Source organism: Oreochromis aureus, linkage group 1 (assembly GCF_013358895.1).
Source record: "Oreochromis aureus strain Israel breed Guangdong linkage group 1, ZZ_aureus, whole genome shotgun sequence".
NCBI classification, from domain to species: domain Eukaryota; kingdom Metazoa; phylum Chordata; class Actinopteri; order Cichliformes; family Cichlidae; genus Oreochromis; species Oreochromis aureus.
The window spans coordinates 7,416,193-7,440,436 of record NC_052942.1 but is presented as its reverse complement, the minus strand read 5'-3'; the positions used below and the strand labels follow the sequence as shown (position 1 = coordinate 7,440,436).

The window sequence follows — 24,244 nt, the reverse complement described above, 5'->3', positions numbered from 1 at the left end:
GTGAATATTCTCAGGTAATATAAAGAAAATTTACTTTTTCATTAGAAAACAACACAGGAAGCATAAATTTGTGCATTAGTAACAGTCTGAAGTGTTACTTAATGAATATAAGTAATAATTACATTAAAAAAAACAAAACACGGTTACATGCATATAATATTGTCACCAGTTCAGTTTTGTGATATCATCTCACTTTCCCCCTTGGGAAAGTCACATGGCACTTGTTAGGGCAAGAGGAGGTGGAGGGGGTTAAAGTGCCTCAATGAAAACCACATGGGGGAAGGAGAGACCTGAGACCAGAAACAGAGAGAGAGAGAGAGAGAGAGAGAGAGAGTGAGAGGGGGGGAAGGAGGGAGGGAGAGGGAGAGAGAGAGGCCCACTTGCGCTAGTAAGATAGAAGAAAAAACAGCTGTAGGGGAGGACTAAGAGTACACCAAACTCAGAACCAGGACTGAATCCAGGACCACGGACCAGGAGCGGCCCAATTCACCATGTCAGAGTCCATCAGAAGAAGAAGCTCCAGCAGGCAGCTTCTGCAGAACCTCATCAGGTCAGTGGGAAATGTTTTTGGGTCACAGATTCTTCACCTGCAAGATAAAATGAGTAGATACATAATGACACATCATCCAAAACAGTGGAAAAATGGAAATGCATACTTGAATGCTAGCGATAAACTTAAGATAAGTGCATATTTAGCAGATATTAAAAACCTAAGAGTACAGCTAAAATTTTGATCAGCCATACTTTGAAAGCAAGATACATTTTTGAATGTGCAATATTTGTAATACATCTTATATTATGATCATATGACCATATTGTTTGTAACCAAGCGTCATCTGTATTGGCTGTAATGATGCAATACAAATTTAAAAACAGTAAAAATGAAGAGATGAACTAATTACAGCAGAAAAGCAGCATGGCTTTTTTATGTGTTTCAATTTCAACCTAGTCCCCAAAGAAAGTTCATCTTGTAGCCAGATTACACATCGAAAACACAGGCAAGTGTACCACTGACTGTATGCATAATGTACGTAGATGAAAGTGCTGTAAATTAAGGGAGTAATAGGCTGAAGCAGGTGTCATTAAATATCTGCACCAAAAGGACATCTTTCACTAATCTTAATTAACCCTATTGTTGGGGAAATTTTTTCTTCTTCACACTCCATTTTGGCAGCTTGGTGAAGAGTCTGTTAAAATCTGAATAAATCAAACCACAACACTGAAAATGAGGATGACAACGAAATATGTTGGAAATGAAGGCAACATGTGGTTAAAATTATGTCCTTTAAGATGTTGATGTGGGCTTTTGAAAATCAAGACATTTCATCCTCATGACTTCAGCATTACAATAGGGTAGTTGGCAAATAACATGAAGCTGTGACTGTTTTTTTTTAAATGATGTGAGTGAAAAGCTAATGACAAAGCAGTCCAGTATCGCTGTTTGTGCATACATGTCACCTCACCCCCGTTTAGGTTTATTGCAACCAGTTTGCACCACATTTATCTGAATCGTATTACATGTCCTACTGAAATTGTGTATACTTCTAAACCAGAAATGTGGGAACGGAGAAATTAAAATGTATAGTTTAGTAGTTTTAGTGTTAAACAAAATAAGACAAAAAATAAGTATTTTTCTAAAGAAAACGTAAAGATGTGTCTTCTGCTGATTAGCTGTTAACCACTGTTTTGGAGCATGATATGACAAGTTACCAAAAGTTTGGTAACAGACAAGTAAACAGAAGTTTTCTAAACAGTTTCAAAAAGGCAAAGTAACTGTTTTGCTAAATGACATAAAGACAACCGTTTTCACTTTCTGCAGCTCCTCCTTTAAAACAATGGAGGTATTTGTTCAATTTAAGTTACTTTTATCATCACAATGATTTTTAATTCAACCAGCCATTTGTTGTTTTCTGTTCTCTCTTTGCCTAATTTGGACATTTACGGCAGTCTACTCTTTTCACCTCTAATAGACACAGGACCCTGATTCAGTGATACAAACATTGTCTCTGCATTTCTTGTTTCCTCCATGAGTGTCGGAACATTGCTATGTGACTACACTCAAAATGACACTAGGCTGAGTTCAATGGCTTCCTTTATAGCTGCAACTTCCTTAATGTCTATGACATCATCTGGCTGATGATGTCAGCCAGATGATGTCTGGCTGACATCCTGAACCCCTGAGTCCTGAACCCCCTCCTGCTCTACTACACACACACACACACACACACACACACACACACACACACACACACACACACACACACACACACACACACACACACACACACATACATACATACATACACACATACACGCACACACACACAAAGAAAACCCCGTTCTGCAGGCCTCCATTGCCTCATTGTGTAAATGGTGGAAAAAATGATGCTAATCAGACAGACATCCTCTGTAATTTTGTGGTTATAAGCATTGTGTTAAATACCCTAGCAGACCCCAAAGATACTGTGTATTTCAGACCACTCTGCAGAGACAATACATTGCCTGAGCGTGTGAAGAAAACGCAACAATACAAAACTGTGCTTTTTGGCAGATCACACAAACAGTTTGACACTGCCAGACTGATTTGTTATTGCTTCTAAAAGCAGTCGTGTAGAATGCAACAAGTCAGCAGACAAGCCAGCTGTTGGTCAGTTCTTTGTCCACTGTTTTGTGTGCATAGATTAAATGTTGCCGATGTTATACCACACGTTGCATGGGTTGCTTACTTTGATTGGCTTCTCAAAATTTTATTGCCCCTAAATGCGATGAAGATGTTCCATTGCTCAGTTTCTGTGTTGCTGCCGAACGTCTTGGAAAATTTTAAATGCATGACCCATTTATTGTCCCACTGGTGGTAGTTAACTGGAGCTACAAGGCTTTCAGTTGCAATGCGATGCCCCCAGTTTTGACTTCTGTCTACCCTTCCTGCATGACAATCGCCTGCTGTCTCTCGCCACATTTCATGTCTCCCTTTCTATTTGGGACAGCTGTGGCCTAAGTGATAGTGCAGATCATCCACCAGTCGAAACGTTGGTGAATCCATCCCCTGACTCCTCCAGTGCCAAAGTATCCTTGGGCAAGGTACTGAACTCATTGTTTAATACTCTGCCCAACAACAGTTGCCCCAACAGTTTACCCCAGTGGACCATATGGGACTATGTGTGTGTCTGAATGTTATAAAGCACAAGAAAATACTTTGAGTGCTCAAATGAGTACAAAGGCATGACATTTGCCAGTATTAACGTTTGACAGTAACCATAAAGTTCACCTCACCTTAACTAAAGTGATGTGACTCTATAAACCTCACAACACAAATATGCGGTTTATGCAGCCCCAATCCTCCCTAATCAACTTCCAGAGAGGTACATAATTGCTATTTACTCAAAGGACGTAATTACTTGAGGACATAGTATCAGTGTGATGTCATCTAATTTTAGATCACATCACAAACCATAAAATTAAAGACTATGTGAGATTGCTATATTTACAGTTTGGCCATCTTGCTAAAATTTCAATTATTTTACGTATTAACTTAAATTTTTTACAGGAATTAATAAGACTACAGTTGCCTTCATGCAGAAATAATAATTCAGCAAGTATGATCAACTAATTCTGAAATTTAACCTGACACAGTTTTTTACACCACTTCCTAAACATACAGTGGCTTGCAAAAGCATTTGGCCCCCTCGAACTTTCCCACATTTTGTCACATTACAGCCACAAACATGAATCAATTTGATTGGAATTCCACGTGAAAGACCAATACAAAGTGGTGTACACGTGAGAAGTGGAACGAAAATCATACATGATTCCAAACATTTTTTACAAATAAATAACTGAAAAGTGTGGTGTGCGTAATTATTCAGCCCCTGAGTCAATACGTTGTAGAACCACCTTTTGCTGCAATTACAGCTGCCAGTCTTTTAGGGTATGTCTCTACCAGCTTTGCACATCTAGAGACTGAAATCCTTGCCCATTCTTCTTTGCAAAACAGCTCCAGCTCAGTCAGATTAGATGGACAGCATTTGGGAACAGCAGTTTTCAGATCTTGCCACAGATTCTCGATTGGATTTAGATCTGGACTTTGACTGGGCCATTCTAGCACATGGATATGTTTTGTTTTAAACCATTCCATTTTTGCCCTGGCTTTATGTTTAGGGTCGTTGTCCTGCTGGAAGGTGGACCTCCGCCCCAGTCTCAAGTCTTTTGCAGACTCCAAGAGATTTTCTTCCAAGATTGCCCTGTATTTGGCTCCATCCATCTTCCCATCAACTCTGACCAGCTTCCCTGTCCCTGCTGAAGAGAAGCACCCCCAGAGCATGATGCTGCCACCACCATATTTGACAGTGGGGATGGTGTGTTCAGAGTGATGTGCAGTGTTAGTTTTCCGTCACACATAGCGTTTTGCATTTTGGCCAAAAGTTCCATTTGGTCTCATCTGACCAGAGCACCTTCTTCCATATGTTTGCTGTGTCCCCACATGGCTTGTGGCAAACTGCAAACGGAATTCTTATGGTTTTCTGTTAACAATGGCTTTCTTCTTGCCACTCTTCCATAAAGGCCAACTTTGTGCAGTGCACGACTAATAGTTGTCCTATGGACAGATTCCCCCACCTGAGCTGTAGATCTCTGCAGCTTGTCCAGAGTCACCATGGGCCTCTTGGCTGCATTTCTGATCAGCGCTCTCCTTGTTCGGGCTGTGAGTTTAGGTGGACGGCCTTGTCTTGGTAGGTTTACAGTTGTGCCATACTCCTTCCATTTCTGAATGATCGCTTGAACAGTGCTCCGTGGGATGTTCAAGGCTTGGGAAATCTTTTTGTAGCCTAAGCCTGCTTTAAATTTCTCAATAACTTTATCCCTGACCTGTCTGGTGTGTTCTTTGGACTTCATGGTGTTGTTGCTCCCAATATTCTCTTAGACAACCTCTGAGGCTGTCACAGAGCAGCTGTAGTTGTACTGACATTAGATTACACACAGGTGCACTCTATTTAGTCATTAGCACTCATCAGGCAATGTCTATGGGCAACTGACTGCACTCAGACCAAAGGGGGCTGAATAATTACGCACACCACACTTTTCAGTTATTTATTTGTAAAAAAATGTTTGGAATCATGTATGATTTTTGTTCCACTTCTCACGTGTACACCACTTTGTATTGGTCTTTCACGTGGAATTCCAATAAAATGGATTCATGTTTGTGGCTGTAATGTGACAAAATGTGGGAAAGTTCAAGGGGGCCGAATACTTTTGCAAGCCACTGTAGCTTTTAGATAAGCAAACAGTGTGTGTGTTAGCAAGCAGGTAGGCTGTCCTTGAGGCAACAAATTATGCCAAACAGATAACAGGCTCTCATTTTCCAAAAGGCTCCAAAACATTGACATTGCCCTCCCAAAACGTTGATTTTGTTCTTCTGGATGTAGCGTTTTCAGTGCGAGAAACATTACGTCACTTCTTTTAGTGACTTCTTCTGGAGAAGAGTTCTGGACTCCTACATTTTTAATCTGTTCAGGTCAGCAGTTCAGCTGCCATTTTTGTTTTTGGAGCAAGAAGTTAAAGTAACATATTAGAGGTTAGCATGCTCAGTTATCAAAAAAAGGCTTGCTAGCTTGTTACCATTGTGTATTCAAAAACTGCATAGGTGCTAATTAGTTATAAGCAACATCCAATCAAAATACTTTAGTTTCTGAGTGCACTGTACCTCACAATAGGTCATATTATTTGTCAGATAATTTCATTCAAAATGTTCCAAAAGGTACCAACAGAACAAACATCAGCAAGAGATCCAGATTAGTGATTCTAGTTAGTGGAAGTAAAGTACAGCGGCCAGCAGCTACAGCTCCCTGTTTGGGTAGAACTGTCAATCAGTTGACTATTATCCTGAGTTGTATGGAAAACAAAGTTGCCTGCCATGCATATTTATAGAAACCCAAACCATTGTCATACAAGGCTGTAAACATGCTTTTTAATGCTATTAAGTTCAGCATCTTTGTATAGGCATCTATACATGACTCGCTTTTTCAAATCGGCCTCAAATGGCCATTAAAGCAACTGGAACTTTTGGTGTTTCTACCTAAGCTAAATTTTAACCCCTAAAATGACTGTTTGGGTCTGCTATACTTTGTTTTTTTAATCTTTTTTAATTCAGTCATGTTCTTGCACAGTACATAAGAAAAAAACTTCAGAACTTCAAATGATATCAGTCCATGTGTAATGTGTAATTTTCGGAAATGGTTTCTTTCGCATTGGAACTGTAATGACTGGGATAAAATAGCCAACACATCTGGACATATAAAGATTTCATGCTTCTTCCCCTTGTTACATTTCATGCAGTAGTGATGAGGTCCAGACAATCAAACCTGATCCCCAATTGACCCATCACCACCCACTCTCTCTCTCCCCATAATATGGCCTGACTGCGAAGCCAAAACAGACCTGTCACACATCAAATCAGTTTACAGCAAACTTAAGACTGAATGGCAACATGACTCCTACTACATCTCTAGTGAGTATAATCTTATGTAGGTCACTTTTCCACATAACAACCACAGCATGTTTGAGAACTTATGGTCAGCGTCCTCACCAAAAGTCTTAAGCAATGATATTTCCTTCAGTTGCTTATTAAAAACTTTCACAAATATTTTATCCACATGCTAGATGAACTGATTTATATTTAAGCCATTTGCATTGCATTGCACTGGCAAATGTTCTGCATGTTTTATGTATTCCTTCAATTAGAACCAACAAGATCACACTTTTGCCTTTCTTTGTTCTGCTCTGCTTGTACAGTTTTATGAAACGTCAGAAAAAGATGTATTTCAAAATGAGACACTAAAAATAAATGAATGTATTTTGAAGACTCGATGCTAGCTTTTTGACTGCTGTCATGAGCCAATGGTGATTATATGTGGACAAGAGTCAGGAATGATAAGTTAGCAGCTAAGGCTAGCTTTAATAGCGAACTAAATCCATAAACTAGATAATACCCTTTCAAATAAATCTGACAATTAAACCAAACCCATCATTTGCACCAGGCAGTAAATGTGACATTTAATGTTATATAGTCATATTTTAACATAGCATTGAATTGACTACCTGACTATTAAACTTACACCCATCATCTATTTTGATGCCTTTCATTCTATGTGCACTTTTGTACCAATGCATACGGTTCAAACAGATTGATCACAGACTAACATTTTCCAAAACAAGTTAGTGTGGAATAAATTCCAAATGTTTGACGAGGTTTGTATCGCTTCACAAAACCACATCCCCTCCAAATGGGATTTTGGAGGGGGGTGTTTTTCCAAACAATGCAACCCTCCTGTAGTGTTTCTCTCTCTGGTTGCTTTGTTGATAATTTGATGTGATATATAGGTGATATGTAATGTTCATCAAGCTTTAATAATCATGTAATGATGTGTATACTATACTACAACATTGACATTAGCGTTACTATTCCATTCCAGGGAAAGAAATCAACGCTGAATAGTTGAATGTTTACACACAGTGCTAAAACTTAACCATTTGTTGGCTTATTTTTAAAAGAAAATGCTTCCAGAGTGTTTATTTTAAGCCCAACATCTCCTGTTGCATGCCAGAAAAAAAGTATATGCAACAATGTTGTTATGTTTCGAAACAGAAGCAATTAAAGTGATGAATTCACTGTCATTGTGGCTGTTAAAATTGTATCCAAATTGTAATGAGCTGACATTTTCCTTCAAAACAATGACATCACACTCCAAAGACCCTTTCTGTACACAATAGAAAGTCCAGAGATTTAGGTGATGTCAAACTCCCAGCCAGTCAGATAAATAAATATTTCAGAGGTCTTGCTCACTCCAGTTTCCAGACAAGACTTTATCCAGACCTCGAGTAGTATGACAAGATGGAGCATTAAGGTCTCTCTCTGTCCTCTGTCCTGCTTCTCCTCCATATCTTGACCTCCTCCTCCACCTCCTCACTCTCCTTCTCTGTTTTTCTCTTGAGATTGAAATTAAGTGGAAAAGCACAGCAGCTGGCTCAAACTCCGCCAGATGTTCTTGGACAATAAAAGGAGTTATTGTTATCAGGTCACACACACTAGAAGCTAAAACCAATCGGGCAAATGAACTACTGAGCTTTCGATGGGACTCGTTCTTTCCAGTGAATTTTAAATTATGTGTGAAAAACTCATCATGCATAGACTTTTCCATAGATTCATTTCAATATTGTACCAGATAAATAGCAAATGTGCATAACGTAGATCTGGGTGCCAGCGTGGCTGCTCGATGCTAATAAGGTCAGTTTAGTTTTTCATTTCTTACAACTTTCGAGCCTCACTATATCATTTGGGTTTGGCATCTTAGACTAAATTAAAGGAAATTTTAGTTCAGTGACATCTCTGTACCACCCTGTGTACAAAGCAAGCTCCCAAAGGATTTTTTTCCCCAAGTTCTAAGAGCATCCACAGAGCCCCGACCTCATTTCAATCCAACAGCTTTGGGATGAGTTGGAGCAATGCAGACATTATTGCTCAACATAAGCCCTCTCGTGGAAAGACTGAACCAAAACACTGGAAGCTTTCAGAGCAGCATATTTCCTGGCAGAGTAACCTTCTAAACAAACACATGTGGTTCTAATATTTACAGTAGGTGTCCACAAGCTCAGAACAATGTAGCAAATCTGGAAGGTCAGTGAGCCTTGGGCAGCTATATGGGCACACACTGAGGGGAAGTCAATTTTACCATCTCTTCAACAGCGTAAAAGTCAGTTTAGTAATTACCAACAGTAATTACATGAAAACTATGAGAAGAATTTTACAACTACTTATGGCTTTTTTTTTCAAAGACACTTTTTTGGAAAGTATGAATAAACTAGAAAGCGAAAATTTCAGAAGAAATTTTAAGTGTGCCTATGCCGCTGCTAATCAGTGTAGTTTGCCATTCATACGGCTACAGAGAGCAAAACTCAGCAGAGCAGCCATTCTCCACCATGAACTATGGTAAAAACAAACACCGCTCACGCCTCACAGATGATAGCTTACAGTTTTGTGTAAAGATGAGGTGACTTCGTACAGCCCCGATTTGCAGACGCTGGTTCATGAGCAGAAGTCCCATTATACCACGGCAGACCCGACAATGTTTGCATGAACACGCTTTGAAGCATTACGCTATGGACCACTTTTCACACATGGTTGGTGTACCCACACAGCCGGCTGTAGCTTTTCAACTCACAGCCCGACACACACCCAAAAAACAGCCGAGAGAGCACAGACTTTACGCCGGTGGGTCCACCTCCCCTGCAGTGGCACTGCAGACCACGCCCCACCACACACATCAAACACGTAAAATAAATATTTATGCACTTTTGCATTCACTTTTTGTTTTTTGTTATTTTTACACAGTGTTCTGAATGATGAACAATGGTCTACAGCCAATCTTGTGTATTGTTATACAAACTTTGGTTGTAAGATTCAGATAACTATTTAATAAAAGCTAAATATTTTATATGAGAGTAAGAAAGAAAAGTATATCTTTGTGTCCCCCTTTCCCTGTTAATGCCCTACCTGGCCCCCCGGCAAAAGCTTTGCTAGATCTGCCCCTGCACAGTTACCAGCTGTCAGCTACACAAAAAAAGGAGCTTGGTGTTTATTTGCCTCTCAGAAACAGTGTTGCCAACTTAGCGACTTTGTCGCTATATTTAGCGAGTTTTCAGACCCCCTTAGCGACTTTTTTTTCTAAAAAGCGACTAGCGACAAATCTGGCGACTTTTTCTGGTGTTATTGGAGACATATTTATGACGACTTTTTGATGTGAAAGCGCACATCGCTTTTACCCTCAACAAGCACCGGGTGCTGCGGTGGGCACCTCGCCCGATCCAAAGCGCTCACGGGTGGAGGATAGTCCTCCCCCAGCTGCTATTAGGGCAGAAGATGTTCACACCTATGAGTCCAAACTGCAAATGAATCACGCATGAGCAAAGCCGCTGCTTCTGCACTGACTGTAATGCAGTCAGTTCTTCTTTTACTCTTATGCTGTTTTGTGGATCACAAGGTTTAAAACTACTTATAAACACACACACACAAAGTAACTCCACCAGAGTGCCTATTTCGGGTCACTTTTGCTGGTCCAAGCCTGGGTAAAGGAGCAGGGTAATTGTGACATCAAAAAAACAATCATTGCTAAAAGAAATTTAATTTGTAGTTCTAAATAAACTCTAAATGCATTTAGCACGTTTTTTACTCACTTTGTCTCTTCCACGATGTTATTTCTCTCTCCAACAACATACGTTACAATTACATTAGCATGACCAAATTATGCAAATTAGGCGATGACGTCATTTAGCGACTTCTAGCGACTTTTAGGACAGCCAATAGCGATTTTCCTTACTGAGGAGTTGGCAACACTGCTCAGAAACAGTTCATAACTTCCCTTCAACTCATTCATGTCACCTAAAGGGTAAACCTGTTTCTCCATCACCAGTTCAGCTCTGATGATTCAGTAAGGACATCTCCTGGTTTGGACCAGCCGTTTTTACAGCTGTGGCTCCAGCAAACATCAGCTGATACTAGAAATTAAAATCAAATGAATTCTAACAACAGCTGATCAAGCTTAAACGTGCTGCTGTTGTTTAGCGCGATAAAAAAGAGCGAAAAGCCTATCATTGATCAGTTTCATGATTGAAGTTTCAACAGGCAAGAGAATGACAAGGGAGGCTTCGTAACGACAGAATAAATCGTAATATTTTCTCTGAATGTGGGACGATTCCGTTTGTACGGTTCTAAGGTCAAATGGCCGAGAGTCCCAGATTTTTGAGTTCCCTCCCCAGACGCCTTAACGCCCACTCACATCCTGGGCCATCTGACCTCAGGAATTCACATGACAAGGTGGGGCCAGGTTTCACAATGAGCTCACCCGAAATCCTGGCTGATTAGGTCCCACACCCGTTTTCACACCTTGGCTCATGTGATTAGAGGATCACCAGGGGGTCCTTTGTCCTCTTTGGGGGGGATACTCCCACTGGGTTTAAATCTGGGACTCTCGGGCATTTGACCTTAGAACTGAAGAAGCTTCTCGGATGAGAGGTGAAATGTCTTCAAGCAACTTAAAGAAGTCCAGACGCTTTTCTTTGCAAACTCCTTTGACTTCATTGCTCTTTGTACCTCCGTCGCGGAGATATGACGAGAGAAGAAACGGCTTCATTTTCGGAGTTTGAAAACTGAGAGGAGGACAGATTTCCACCCCTCAAACAAACGTAATTTATGGCTGAACGGTAAGATGACTGTGAAAACTGCTCCGACCGTGAGTGTCAGCAGTGTCTGAAGATATATTGGCACCAGCCTCATGTCCTAACTTTGCTTTGTTAAAGAGATATGGCGATTTGAAAATGCCTCCCGTTACAGAATTTCAGCTCTGAATTTCAAAACCTCCCCATAGACATTGAATGGGGAGTTGTCAGACCTTGTGTCACTCTGAGGCAAATTGCGAAAAAACGGTAAATCTCACAATAAAGATAGTGACATTGTCTGAAAGCCAGCAAAAATACCTACGTTTTGATGTATAATTTGTGGGGGTTGAGTGGAAATTGAGCGAGTAGCAAGAAGTTGTTTAGACATGAAGAGAAAATTCAGAACGGACCAGCACTCACTCTGAGTTAATTGCACAGAATTGTGGAAGTTTCCCATTCATTTCAATGGGACAAATTAAAGGAAAAAAGTGTAATATTTTAAAAAGTATAATAGTAATAAACACCAAAAGTCATAGCACACATTAGCAGAAATAGCAGAAGAGATTAGAGTTTGAACGGTGAAAATCGGCTGAAAACTGAGGGAGTAGTTAATCGGCAAAGAACGGAGCAACTAGAGGAATAATAAAGAGAAAGAATAAAGAGAAACAGGAAAACAATAGTGTGGATGCCTTTGAAGGCATCCACACAATAAAGAGAAACAGGAACTCAATAGTGTGGATGCCTTTGAGGGCATCCACACAATAAAGAGAAACAGGAACTCAATAGTGTGGAAGCCCTTTGAGGGCATCCACACAACTAGAAAAAGTTTGCATTTCCTGCGAAAATGCTGTGTGGATGCCGGAACGCTGAAGCTGTCTGCTGAAAATGACTGAAAAAGATGAAAAGCTGCAAAAAATTGTATGGCATTAAAGAAACTCAAAAATTATGCTGAAAACAAGTGAAAAAACATAAACTTTTGCTGAAAAGAGGTGAAAAGGCAAAGATTCTGCTTCAAAGGGGTACAGAAGTTCAAATTTGTACTGAAAAGAGGTGAAAGGGTTTCCTCTGAAATGAGCAGAAGATACTGAGATTTGTACTGATAAGAGGTGAAAGGCTGAAAATTCTGCTTAAAATACGTGAATCAGCAGAATTTTTACTGAAAAGAGGTAAAGAAGTAGAACGTTGCACTGAAAACAGGTGAATCAGCAGAATGTCTGCTAAAAAAGAGATTTCTGTTGAAAACACCTGAACAAAGGTGGAAAAAACTCACAATTCTGCTGAAATGGGGTGAAGAAGGGGTGTTGGGCTGTTGAGAAGAGTTAAATAAGTTGAACTAATATGTTTGGGTACAAATACTATGATTTGGCAATAATACTGCGTTTTAGCACAACTCCTGAGATTTGATTGAAATACTATGATTTAGAAGAAATATTATGACTTTGTACAAATACAATGTTTTGGCACAAATACTATGATTTGGTTCAAATGCTATGATTTGAAACAAATACTATGATTTGGCAGAAATACTATTATTTAGTAGAAATACTATGATTTACCAGAAGTACAATGTTTCTGCAAAAATACTATGATTTTGCAGAAATACTATGCCTTAGTAGTAATGCTATAACATCACAGATATATGATGATTTTGCAGACAGTCTGGTTTTACACAAATACTAGAATGTGGCAGTATACTACGTTTTAGCACAAATACTATGATTTGCAATAAATACTATGATTTGGCACATATACTATATTCAGCACATATACTATAACAAAACAGAAAGTCTACGACTTAGTAGTAATACTGTAACATAACAGATATACTGTGATTTTGCAGACATAGTATGTTTTTGCACAAATACTACGATTTCGCTCAAATACTATGAAATTGCAGTAATACTATGATTTTGAAGGAATACTATGATTTGGTAGAAATACTATGCCTTAGTAGTATTACTATAACATAGCAGATATAATGTGATTTTGCAGACATAGTACGTTTTTGCACAAATACTACGATTTCGCTCAAATACTATGAAATTGCAGTAATACTATGATTTTGAAGGAATACTATGATTTGGTAGAAATGCTATGCCTTAGTAGTAATACTATAACATAACAGATGTATGATGATTTTGCAGACATTCTGGTTTTACACAAATACTATAATGTGGCAGTATACTATGTTTTAGTACAAATAATATTATTTGCTATAAATACTATGATTTGGCACATTACTGTATTCAGCAGAGATACTATAACAAAATAAAGAGTCTACAACTTAGTAGTAATACTATAACATAATAGAGATACTATGATTATAATTCAGAGATAAAATATAAATTATTAAAGATATATGACTTGTAATACACTGTAACTGAGTAGAGGCGAAGCAAAACTGCATTGACTTGCCCTCAAACAACGTTTTGTAACTCTAAATCTATATGGAGCATCAAAATCATTCTTTCACCGTAAGAAACAGCAGGCTTTGGTGAACAGTCATGGAAATTTTCAGGTCTCTGTGGAAATCCAACAAAAAGATATGACGAGAGAAAAAAGTGGTTCATTTCCAGAGTTTGAAATCTGAAGAAATCTGAGCGAGGGACAAATTTCCTACCCTCAAACAAGTGTAATTCATGGCCAAACGGTAATAGGTGAGCAAAAAATTCTTGAATTGTGAGCATCAGGGATGTCTGAAGATATATTGGCACAAGCCTCATGTCTCAACTTTGTTTCGTTAAGGAGATATGACGATTTGAAAATGCCTCTCATTAGAGAAATCCAGAGCTGATTTTGAACAAACTCTCCATTGACTTTCTATGGAGAGTTTTGAGACTTTGTGTTGCTCTGGGGAGATTTGCAAAAAATCTGTAAATCCCACAACAATGATAGTGACATTTTCTGAAAGCCAGCAAAAATACCTACGTTTTGATGTATAATTTGTGGGGCTTGAGTGGAAATTGAGCGAGTAGCAAGAAGTTGTTTAGACATGAAGAGAAAATTCAGAATAGACGAGTGTACACTCTGAGTTAATTGCATAGCAACCATAACAACGCATGTATTTTCTGAAAAATCACAATTTTGCAACTGAAAACTTAAAGAGGTATAAAATTAAAATGGTAGAAGATCTGAAAAAGCTGAATCACACAGGAATAGCCTAATAATCTGAGAACATTTTAAAGTTTGAATGGAGTTTCTAGGTGAAAGTATGACAAAGTAGTTAAGTTTCAAAAACAAGCAAGTTTTAGCAGAATTGTGGAAGTTTTCCATTCATTTCAATGGGACAAATTAAAGGAAAAAAGTGTAATATTTTAAAAAGTATAATAGTAATAAACACCAAAAGTCATAGCACACATTAGCAGAAATAGCAGAACAGTTTAGAGTTTGAACTGAGAAAATCAGCTGAAAACTGAGGAAGTAGTTAAACGGCAAAAAACGTACGGAAGTCCTAAGAATAATAATAAAGAACTAGAAAAAATTGCATTTCCTGCGAAAATGCTGTGTGGATGCCTTAACGCTGAAGCTGTCTGCTGAAAAGCTGAAAAAGATGAAAAGTTGCAAAAAGTTGTACGGTGGTGAAAAAGAAAATGTCACTCTGAGCAGGATTCGAACCTGGCCCTCCTGGACTCAAGGCATCTACTCATCTCACTGAGCCAAACTCATTCTCACAAAGAAGAGGTGGACAGATTCACAATTATGCTGAAATTAGCAGAAGCTGCTGAGAATTGTGCTGATAAGAGGTGAAAAGGCTGAAAATTTTGCAGTAGAGGTGAAACAGCAGATTTGTGCAGATAAGAGGTGAAAACGCTAAACTTTCTACTGAAAAGAGGCAGAACAACCTGGTTCTGCTCAATTTCAGTCCACCAATCAGAGGTGTTGCCTCTGTCTGCTTCATCAGGGTGTGTACTTTTGTGTAAAAAAAAAAAAAGAAAATGTTGCCATGAGCAGGATTCGAACCTGGCCCTCCTAGTCTCAAAGAAGCTAGTCATCTCACTGAGCCAAAGTCACTCTCAAAAAGAAGAGGTGGAGAGACAGACAATTCTGCTAAAATGAGCAGAAGCTGCTGAGAATTTTGCTGATAAGAGGAGAAAAAGCTGAAAATTTTGCAAAAAACAGGTGAATCAGCAGAATTTTGGCTGAAAAGAGGGAAAGAAAGATGCACTGAAAAGAGGTGAATCAGCAGAATTTCTGCTGAAAAGAGCTTTCTGCTGAAAACACCTGAAAAAGATGGGATTTGTGCTGAAAAGGGGTGAAAAAACTCACAATTCTGCTGAAAAGGGGTGAAGAACGAGCAGTATTTCTGCAGAAAAGACAGAAAGAAGCAGAACATTGTGCTGAAAAGAGGTGAATGAGCAGAATTTCTGCTGAAAAGAGGATTTTTGTTCTGAAAACAGCAGAAAAAACTGAAAATTTTGCTGAAAGGGGGTGAAGATGCTCAAATTTGTGTTGAAAACAGTTAAAAAAAAGTTTAACTGTGAACTGAATAAATTGTTGCCATAAGTGGGATTTGAACCCGGGCCTCCCAGTCTTAGAATGGCTGCTCATCTCACTGAGCTAAAACACAGCTCAGCCCGGCGAGCAGAAATAAGTGACCACATTGATAATGTGTTCCATTCATTTCAATGGGCAAAAATATTGCAAAAAATATTCAATATCTCAAAAAGTATAGAAGTTATGAGCACCAAAAGTCATAGCAGTCGTTAGCAGAAAGAGCAGAATTTTTTAGAGTTTGAACGGTGAAAATCGGCTGAATACTGAGGGAGTAGTTAATCGGCAAAGAACGGAGCAACTAGAAGAATAATAAAGATAAAGAATAAAGAGAAACAGGAACTCAATAGTGTGGAAGCCCTTTAAGGGCATCCACACAATAATAAGAAGAAGAAGAATAATAAATCCGACGAATAGTAATATGTGTGCCTCTTGGCATAGGCACACATAATAAAGAGAAACAGGAACACAATAGTGTGGATGCCAAAAGCATCCACACAATAAAAAGAAACAGGAACTCAATAGTGTGGAAGCCCTTTGAGGGCATCCACACAATAAAGAGAAACAGGAAAACAATAGTGTGGATGCCTTAAAGCATCCACACAATAAAGAGAAACAGGAAAACAATAGTGTGGATGCCTTAAAGCATCCACACAATAAAGAATAAAGAGAAACAGGAACTCAATAGTGTGGAAGCCCTTTGAGGGCATCCACACAATAAAGAGAAACAGGAACTCAATAGTGTGGATGCCTTTGAGGGCATCCACACAATAAAGAATAAAGAGAAACAGGAAAACAATAGTGTTTAACAATAATAAATCTGACGAATAGTAATAAGTGTGCCTCTTGGCATAGGCACACTTAATAAAGAATAAAGAGAAACAGGAACTCAATAGTGTGGATGCTTAATCAGCATCCTCTTGGCATAGGCACACTTAATAATAAATCCGACGAATAGTAATAAGTGTGCCTCTTGGCATAGGCACACTTAATTAATGAAAAATTAATTTCCATTTAGAGTTAACATATACATCCATCCATGTCCTTCCGCTTATCAAGTCCCAGCTGGATAAGCTACATATAGCTCTTTAAAAGGTCTTTTCTAAAATGTATAACATTACATTTGCAGTATACACAGTGTGTGCTGTAAGTCTCTTGATGTTTGTGCGGACTGCAGGGTAACAGCGCAGCGGAGCCAGGAGGATGCTGAAGAGATTGAGCGGGAGAGAAGGAGGAGAGCCAGGGAAAAGCAGAGAGGAGAGGGGAGCCCCTCCTGGCTCGAGCCCACCCAACAGAACCACCACACACAAAACACAGAGTAAGTAATGTTGTACCACACGTTGTTCGTCAAGCCTTCCAACTTTTTATACGACTTTACAGCTTTTGCTACATAAATATCAACAAGTCTGTCTAGAAACAGAAAATACAAAAGTATGTAATATTTTTTTTTAAAAACCTGTTGTGATTAGGTCAGAAGAATATTTAATTTGCTTGGATTGCTTGCAAGACTTCTCAGCTGATACCATCTGTTCCAACAAGGCTTGGTTTCTCTCACTAACCCAACCATCGCATTTACAGCAAACACTGAAGATGAGCTGCTCTTCATGTTTACAGCTCAGCCTGTCTGTGCTGATTGTTGGGGAAAAGTGTGTGCTGGTGTCATCAGTACATTCAGCCCAGTTGCATAGCCCAGTGATGTTGCAGGTAAATGAGCTGAAAAAGCTGCTGCACTATCAGCTTCTGGTTGTATGGGCAGATGTCAGAAAGGGAATCTTTGGAGGAAATATGCCCATCGCCTGAGTTTATGACACTCACACTTGATGAAATATGCTCAGCAAAAACTGCACAGTTCACTCATTCTCTTCTCAGAAAAGTTCTGTAAGTTCTGAAAAGAACTGTAAGTTCTTTTCCTGACCCATTGCCTTACCTACCACCCAGTCACACTGAAATATAATTAGTTTGTGAGACACCTGTTTTTATAGATTGCTAAAAGGACAAGATTTGAATTAGATGAATCTAAATAGAATTCCAGTTGTTAAAATCTGAAATGCTGAATATAATATGAACCTTTATAGAGAAATCTAGAGTACTCTGGAATTTCCAGTGGTGTAATGGTTAACACATTTGCTTGGCAAGTATAAGAGTGACAGTTTGATTCCAGTGAGAGACACAAATCCCCTCTGAGTTTGCATCAGGAAGAAGATCCAGTGTAAGACATTCTGCCAAAGGACGCCCAGTGCCTCCTGCGCTAGCAAGGGACAATCTGAAAATGGCTTTTTTAGAGAAACATTTGTGTAAAAACAAATTCTACTAGGAGTTATTTAGAGATATCAGTAGCTTTTAATCTGTTGCTACTTATAAGGTCAGTCTGCTGACTCGAGCTTTTCTGAAACAGGAGGCAGCAGTGCCTCTGTTTAGTGTTTCCACAGTTATTGCCTCTGTTTCCATGGAGCTTGAAACTGAAGGTCCCATATGCCACCTGCCAGCCATCTTTCAACAGTTTGCCGTGTTACTGTAGGTGCAGCAGCTGCACCTATGGATATGTTTTCTTTGTTTGCTCAGAAGCAAACTCACTTGAAGCCTAAAAAAAGAATCTAAGCTTGACTATTAAGTTCTGAAAATATGAATAGCAGAATTAACTGAAAATAAGAAAACTGACTGGCTTTCCTTTTATATTTTCCTACCTTATGTGGTCAGCTTGGAAAAAAAATCAGTTCAGCATGGTTGGTACATACAGGTCATCAGATGTTGTGCATCAAGTCGTGGAGGGGGTGTAATCATAAGAGGGAATCATTTAAACTTTAGACGATACTTAGACAGTACTTGCTGCTGATTCTCTCCTCGGGTTCAGTGTAAGGGCGTTCCCAATGTGAGAGAAAACCGTATTAATTATTCATAACTATTCTTCTCTTGACTGGGATGGGCTCACTCAGGATAGTAGATTAAAAGCTTTCTACACCTCAGACAGGTGAGCTCTCACACACAGAGTCAGAAAATTTCAAATGAGCCTCATCAGACTGTTGCCTGAACTCCATGTCAGCTGTCAAGATTTGATTTTATTTAAGTTAGTAAGATTCTGACCATTTTTGCCAGATTTATTAAGTTATTTTCCATCTTCTGCCTTACTTCACATTCACCTTTTGCACCACTGATAGTGATTATTGTAGTGATATTATAAACCTGGATGTCTGCCATATGGACTATGATTGGCATTAAGATTAGCAATAATGAAAACATGGTTAAATTATAATATTTAAAGCTATTTTGTGACAATTATTTACACATTGTTTTTGGTTATACTATGTTGTGAGACTTTCAGGCTTTCCCATAAAGGCATGTGATACTTCTCCTTCCTCTGTTTAAAGGATCAATTACTTATGACTACTGTGAAAATGTCCAAATCTCCCTAACACAGTCAAAGACTACATGACTAAAACACTGCACCGAATAACAAAACCAATAGCTTCAGTTTCTGAGATCAGGTAAGTGATAAATTTTCTGTGCTGTATTCTTAGGTCAGATGAGGAGCTAAAGCCCAGTTGCTCTTTGGGCCTGGATGAAGATGAAGGTTTCAGTGACTGGAGCCACAGGCTAGAAACCCGTAATGAGCAAGAGATGCAGAATGGCTGCAGGGCAAAGGAGCAGAGACCTTCAGCATCACCACCAAAGCCTCAGAGTGACCAACATCAGGTGGATGAAGAGGGACAGGAGGAGGCAGGAGGACTAGAACCAAGGAGTAGGACCCAGGACACTTCAACAGAAGCTCCAGTGAAGGTCAAATAGATTTGTACCTTCAATGGCATACTAACGTAGTGTTAAACCTACATCTTCATTGCAGATTTACCTCAGTACTTGTGTTTTATAGTGATCTGAGGTTCATTCAGACAGAACAGTTCTGGTTTACATTTGCAGTAAGATGTTTACATACACTCATCATGGGCATGAATGCCATGTCATTTTGCTATTTTTTCCAGAGTGGAATGATTATAAAGCATACGCCTTTAACCCTCTCAGGCTCAAGTTAAGTTTTTGTTGCTAATGCACAACCAAGTCCTGCAGTGGTACTTCTGAGTAAAAAAAAACTCATAAAATATGTATGTGGGGTAATCAGGTTGTTAGTTTTTAACTGTTGCAAATTGGCAACACCTGCCTTGAGAGGGTTAATGACTTTAAAAACAAGAATTGAGTGCATAGTTTTGAAGCATTCATATAGGCTCAAATTGTCATGTCTGCAGTGGCAGACAGTGCGAGCATAGAAAGAGAGTGGACCCAAATGCAGACTACCAAGACACAATTTAATATTAACCCTTTATTTCTGGCTGCACAAAATGCAAACAAAAGCAAAGGGAGGCTAAGATTAAACTAACTAAACACTAAGTACATGGAACGAAATTACCTGGAACAAGAAAAACATGGGACTAGGAAACAAAGGGGGATAAGCAGACAGTCCAACAACAGGCAAGGGAAGACAGAGGACTAAATACACAAAGGATAACAAGGGGATGGGAAACAGGAGGGAAACACAGCTGGAACTCACCTGACACAATGAGACAGGGAGGAAGCAAAACCGAACACTCTGAACACAGCTCAAGGGACTATCAAAATAAAACCTGAAACATGAGCCACACACTAAGACGTGGCTTTGGCTCAGGGACTGGGGAAGAAACAGACATGGGAACATAACTGACACAGAAACACGAAACAGACACAGGCGATAAACGAACATGAAGACAAGGGAGACTAGACATGAAACGTGGAATACAGGGGAGGCACAGTGACAAAACCTAAAGACTAGAAACGAATAGTTATGTCTATAACTTCTGTTCCCTGAAGGAGAGGGAACAGAAGTTATCCCAACACATAAGTATGGGATATCATGCCCTCACGTCTCCTGGCTGAAGAAACCTTTGTTCACGCCTTTAAGGCAGATGTGTGATGTCACGCGCATGGCCCCACCTGCACATATAACCGCTGTCATTACAGTCATCCCTCAGTTCGATAGCCACTCTTCACCAAGCCAAACTGCTCAGTGGGGCCACCTTGTTCCTCTCCTTCAAGGAACAGAAGTTATAGACATAACTATTCGTTCCCTCTCAGTCGATTCACTCGGTACAACACATAAGTATGGGACATATATACATGCCCCGCAGACCAGCCACCGAACCGGAATCAGACCACCACCACCTTAGTGTGCGGTAGACCCAGCAGAAAGGACAGTATGAGCCACCGAAGGGCTGTACTGTCCAACCGATAAAACCGTACATAAGTGTGTGGTGATGGCCAACTAGCTGCCGCACAAATATCAGCTACAGGCACCCCTTTAAAAAGAGCCTATGAGATCGCCATCCCCCTGGTGGAATGAGCTCTCACCCCCTGGGGCACAGCAAGACCTTTGGTGCTGTACGCCAGTGAGATAGCTTCTATAGTCCAGTGGGACAACCTCTGTTTAGACAGAGCTCTACCTCTAGTTGGATTAGCGAAGGAGACAAACAGCTGGTCACATAAACGCATTCTGAGTGCGCTCAATGTAGGTGCGTAGCACACGCACTGGACAAAGAGAATGCATCCTCCTCTGCTCCTCAGATGCAAAAGAAGGGGAGCAAAAGCTCAGCAACTCAAACTCCATTGAGCTATAAGATGCAGGCATGATCTTGGGAAAATAGACAGCATTTGGGTGGCTCTTAGAGACAGAAAATGAACACTGCACCATAACAGCAGAGAGCGAGACAGCTTCAACGGAGGAAGGAAGCGTGTCCCTCCCTGCCTGTTTATATAAGACACCACTGTTGAATTGTCCGTCCTGTCTAAGACATGCTGGCCCTCCAGGACTGGACAGAAATGTTTGAGAGCTAAGAACACTGCTAACAGCTCTAAACGGTTGATGTGCAACTCGCGCTGGGCTGCAGACCAGATCCCTCTCACTGATACACCCTCGCACAGCGCTCCTCACCCCCTTAGGGAAGCATCTGTGGACACCACCTTGCGAAACAACACCCTCCCAATCTCAGAGCCCTAATACAGCAGCCCAGGCTCCCTCCAGGGACTGAGAGCTAGCATGCAAGACGCAGTTACCATCAGCCTCCTCCGAAGGTGACACGATACGCACAGGCGGTGAGAGAGAGTCCAGCATTGAAACACTCTCATTTTTATCAGTCCAAGTGGCATTACGGCGATCACAGATGCCATCATGCCCGACAGACGTAATATCGTCTGGAAACGCAGTCTGCGTCCCAGCTGAAACTGAACTTGCAGCAAGCTATGAGAGCCCAGTCATCTAGCTAGGCTAAGATGCGGATGCCTCTTTCTCTGAAGGGCGCTAGCACTGCCTCGGCACATTTCGCAGCGGAGCGAGAGACAGCCCGAACAGCACCACCAGGTATCCGTCGGCTACGCTCTCGAATGCAAACCTCAGAAACTGCCTGTGTTTAGGATGTATAGCCACATGAAGCATCTGTTAGATCGATTGTGGCAAACCAATCTCCCGGGCCAACTGCATTCAAGAGCTGTCTGAGTGTTAGCATCTTGAACTTGTACGTTCATAGATACGCGTTCAAGACCCGCAGGTTGAGGATGGGACGAAGCCCTCCCCCTTTCTTCGGAACAACAAAATAACGGCTGTACCAACCTTTGTCTGTCTCAGAAGTGGGGACCACTCGTATTGCTCTTTTCTGCAATAGCGCCTTTATTTCCTCCCTGAGGATCATGGCTGCCTCGGTGCCGACAGTAGTGTTTACGACTCCCCGGAAACGAGGCAGCTTGACTCGGAACTGCAACCGGTAACCCATGGCAACAGTTCGCAGCACCCACGGAGAGGGGGCGCAAGCATGCCACTGAGGGAAGTGAGCAGCTGACCTGCAGCACCGTCGGTGGTGCGTTGTCGCCCCCCAGTGTGTCTGCAGGGGAATGCATCACCTGCCTGACCTGGCTCATTGTGCCGGCAGGGTGAGGATTTGCAATTGTTTGAGAATAAACAACACTCTTTAATGATTGTAACATGAGAACATGTACATTCACACATTTTGTTGGAGGCAACTTTCCCGAGGCACAACAATGAAAAACTGTGGGAACACTTGACGTGATCACCTGAACATTTAACACACCTGAACAGGGAGTTAGAACCTGAGGCATTTTGTGTGCAAGGGGTTTGTGCTTGGGAGACAGTGTTAGGAAAGTGCAGCGCCTTCTGGGGCTGACGACCTGAACAGAACTTAAGCGGCACCTCTTGGGCGGCAACAGAGGGGTAAAAGCAGCGTCTCCCTGCCGCTGGACACCCTTCTCCACTTGGAACCACAGCAAGGAGGGCTGAGGCTTCTTCCTTCTGGGCAGGGGCGATTTTAGCCCATTTTGGGGGGTGCTGAAGCACCCCCAAAATGAATCAAAGCACCCCCAAAGATTTCTTACTTTTTTTTGACAATATTTGCTGTTTGTGTGACACACTACTGAAAATATAAAAAGCATATAGTACTTGGTTGAGACGGAACATTTTAACAACAAAAGTATAGATAACCCCACCCCCTCCCAAAATGGTTTGTTCCAGCTCCCCCCCCCACTCTGGCTCTAGGGTCGTTGCTGCCAGAGCGATGGTAGCTGAGACGCAGCGGAGTGGAGGTGGAGTGCCTGGATTAAAACAGGACATATTAGCAGCATTTAACCTTCAGTTACTCTTTATGTAGTTAGATAGAGTCATGTTTCTTTTTAGCTGAAAACATTACACCCAGGTAACCTGCAGTGTTGAAAACGTGTTTTCCAATGATGTTTGCTACCCTACAATCCGTCCTACTCTGTAGTAAATTCAGCAACATTTGACCGTCCTGTTACTCCCACTGAAATGTATACAGCCTATTTAAAATCTAAAACTTAAAATTGTCCGTAGCCTGCTGTTGTTACCACTGTCCTGTTTGAAATGGATACTAACTAGCTAACTGACTGAATGCCCATTAACCTTATAACTCCTGTTGTGTGTGTGTGTGTTTGTGTAGAGAGAGACAGTCAGGTTCATAATGGATATAAGGAAGTTTTTTCAAAAACAGGAGCCACATTCAGGTAAAAGTGTAAAATCAAATGATCCGTCAATAAAGGATAATGTTGGATCAGTGTTTCAATATTTTATATCTTTTATTAGATGTTCATGTGGTTTGGTTATTTGCCTTTTGGTTGAAAGTACACTGAGACAGGACTTTTCGTTAGTGATCTTAATAATTTTTTTTTTCATATTAATGTAATTTTTCATCTAATTGAATACAATCTATTAGTGTATGATTGTCAGTCCAAAGAGGGAGAGAGGAAAGAGGGGAACGTGAGGAGAAAGTACAAGGTCAGGAAGAACCAGGTAAGAAAACAGACAGGGAACAGTGACAGGCAAAACAGAAACTATTAAACTGACGAAGAGAAAAAACCTGATTTTATTCATACAATCAGGAAGTTGTGCTCTCCTATATTAAAGCTGCTATACAGAATCTGCAAAACAAACTGGGTTGAAACATTTTGACCCTCTTTAACAACATTCCAACATAACATTATCATTGATTGAGGAGATTAAAATTAATGA

The 24,244-nt window shown here is 40.4% G+C and overlaps 1 protein-coding gene across 1 annotated transcript in view; it reads left to right on the top strand.

Moving 5' to 3' along the window:
• Positions 1-412: 412 nt before the first annotated feature.
• LOC116317951 (lymphocyte-specific protein 1-like) overlaps positions 413-24,244 on the top strand; it is a 56,903-nt gene continuing 33,071 nt past the window's right edge. Inside the window, exons 1-3 of the mRNA XM_039601722.1 lie at positions 413-550; positions 16,874-17,014; positions 19,212-19,470. Coding sequence (XP_039457656.1) covers positions 492-550; positions 16,874-17,014; positions 19,212-19,470 — 459 coding nt within the window. The 5' untranslated portion in view covers positions 413-491. The remainder of the gene's footprint in view (positions 551-16,873; positions 17,015-19,211; positions 19,471-24,244) is intronic.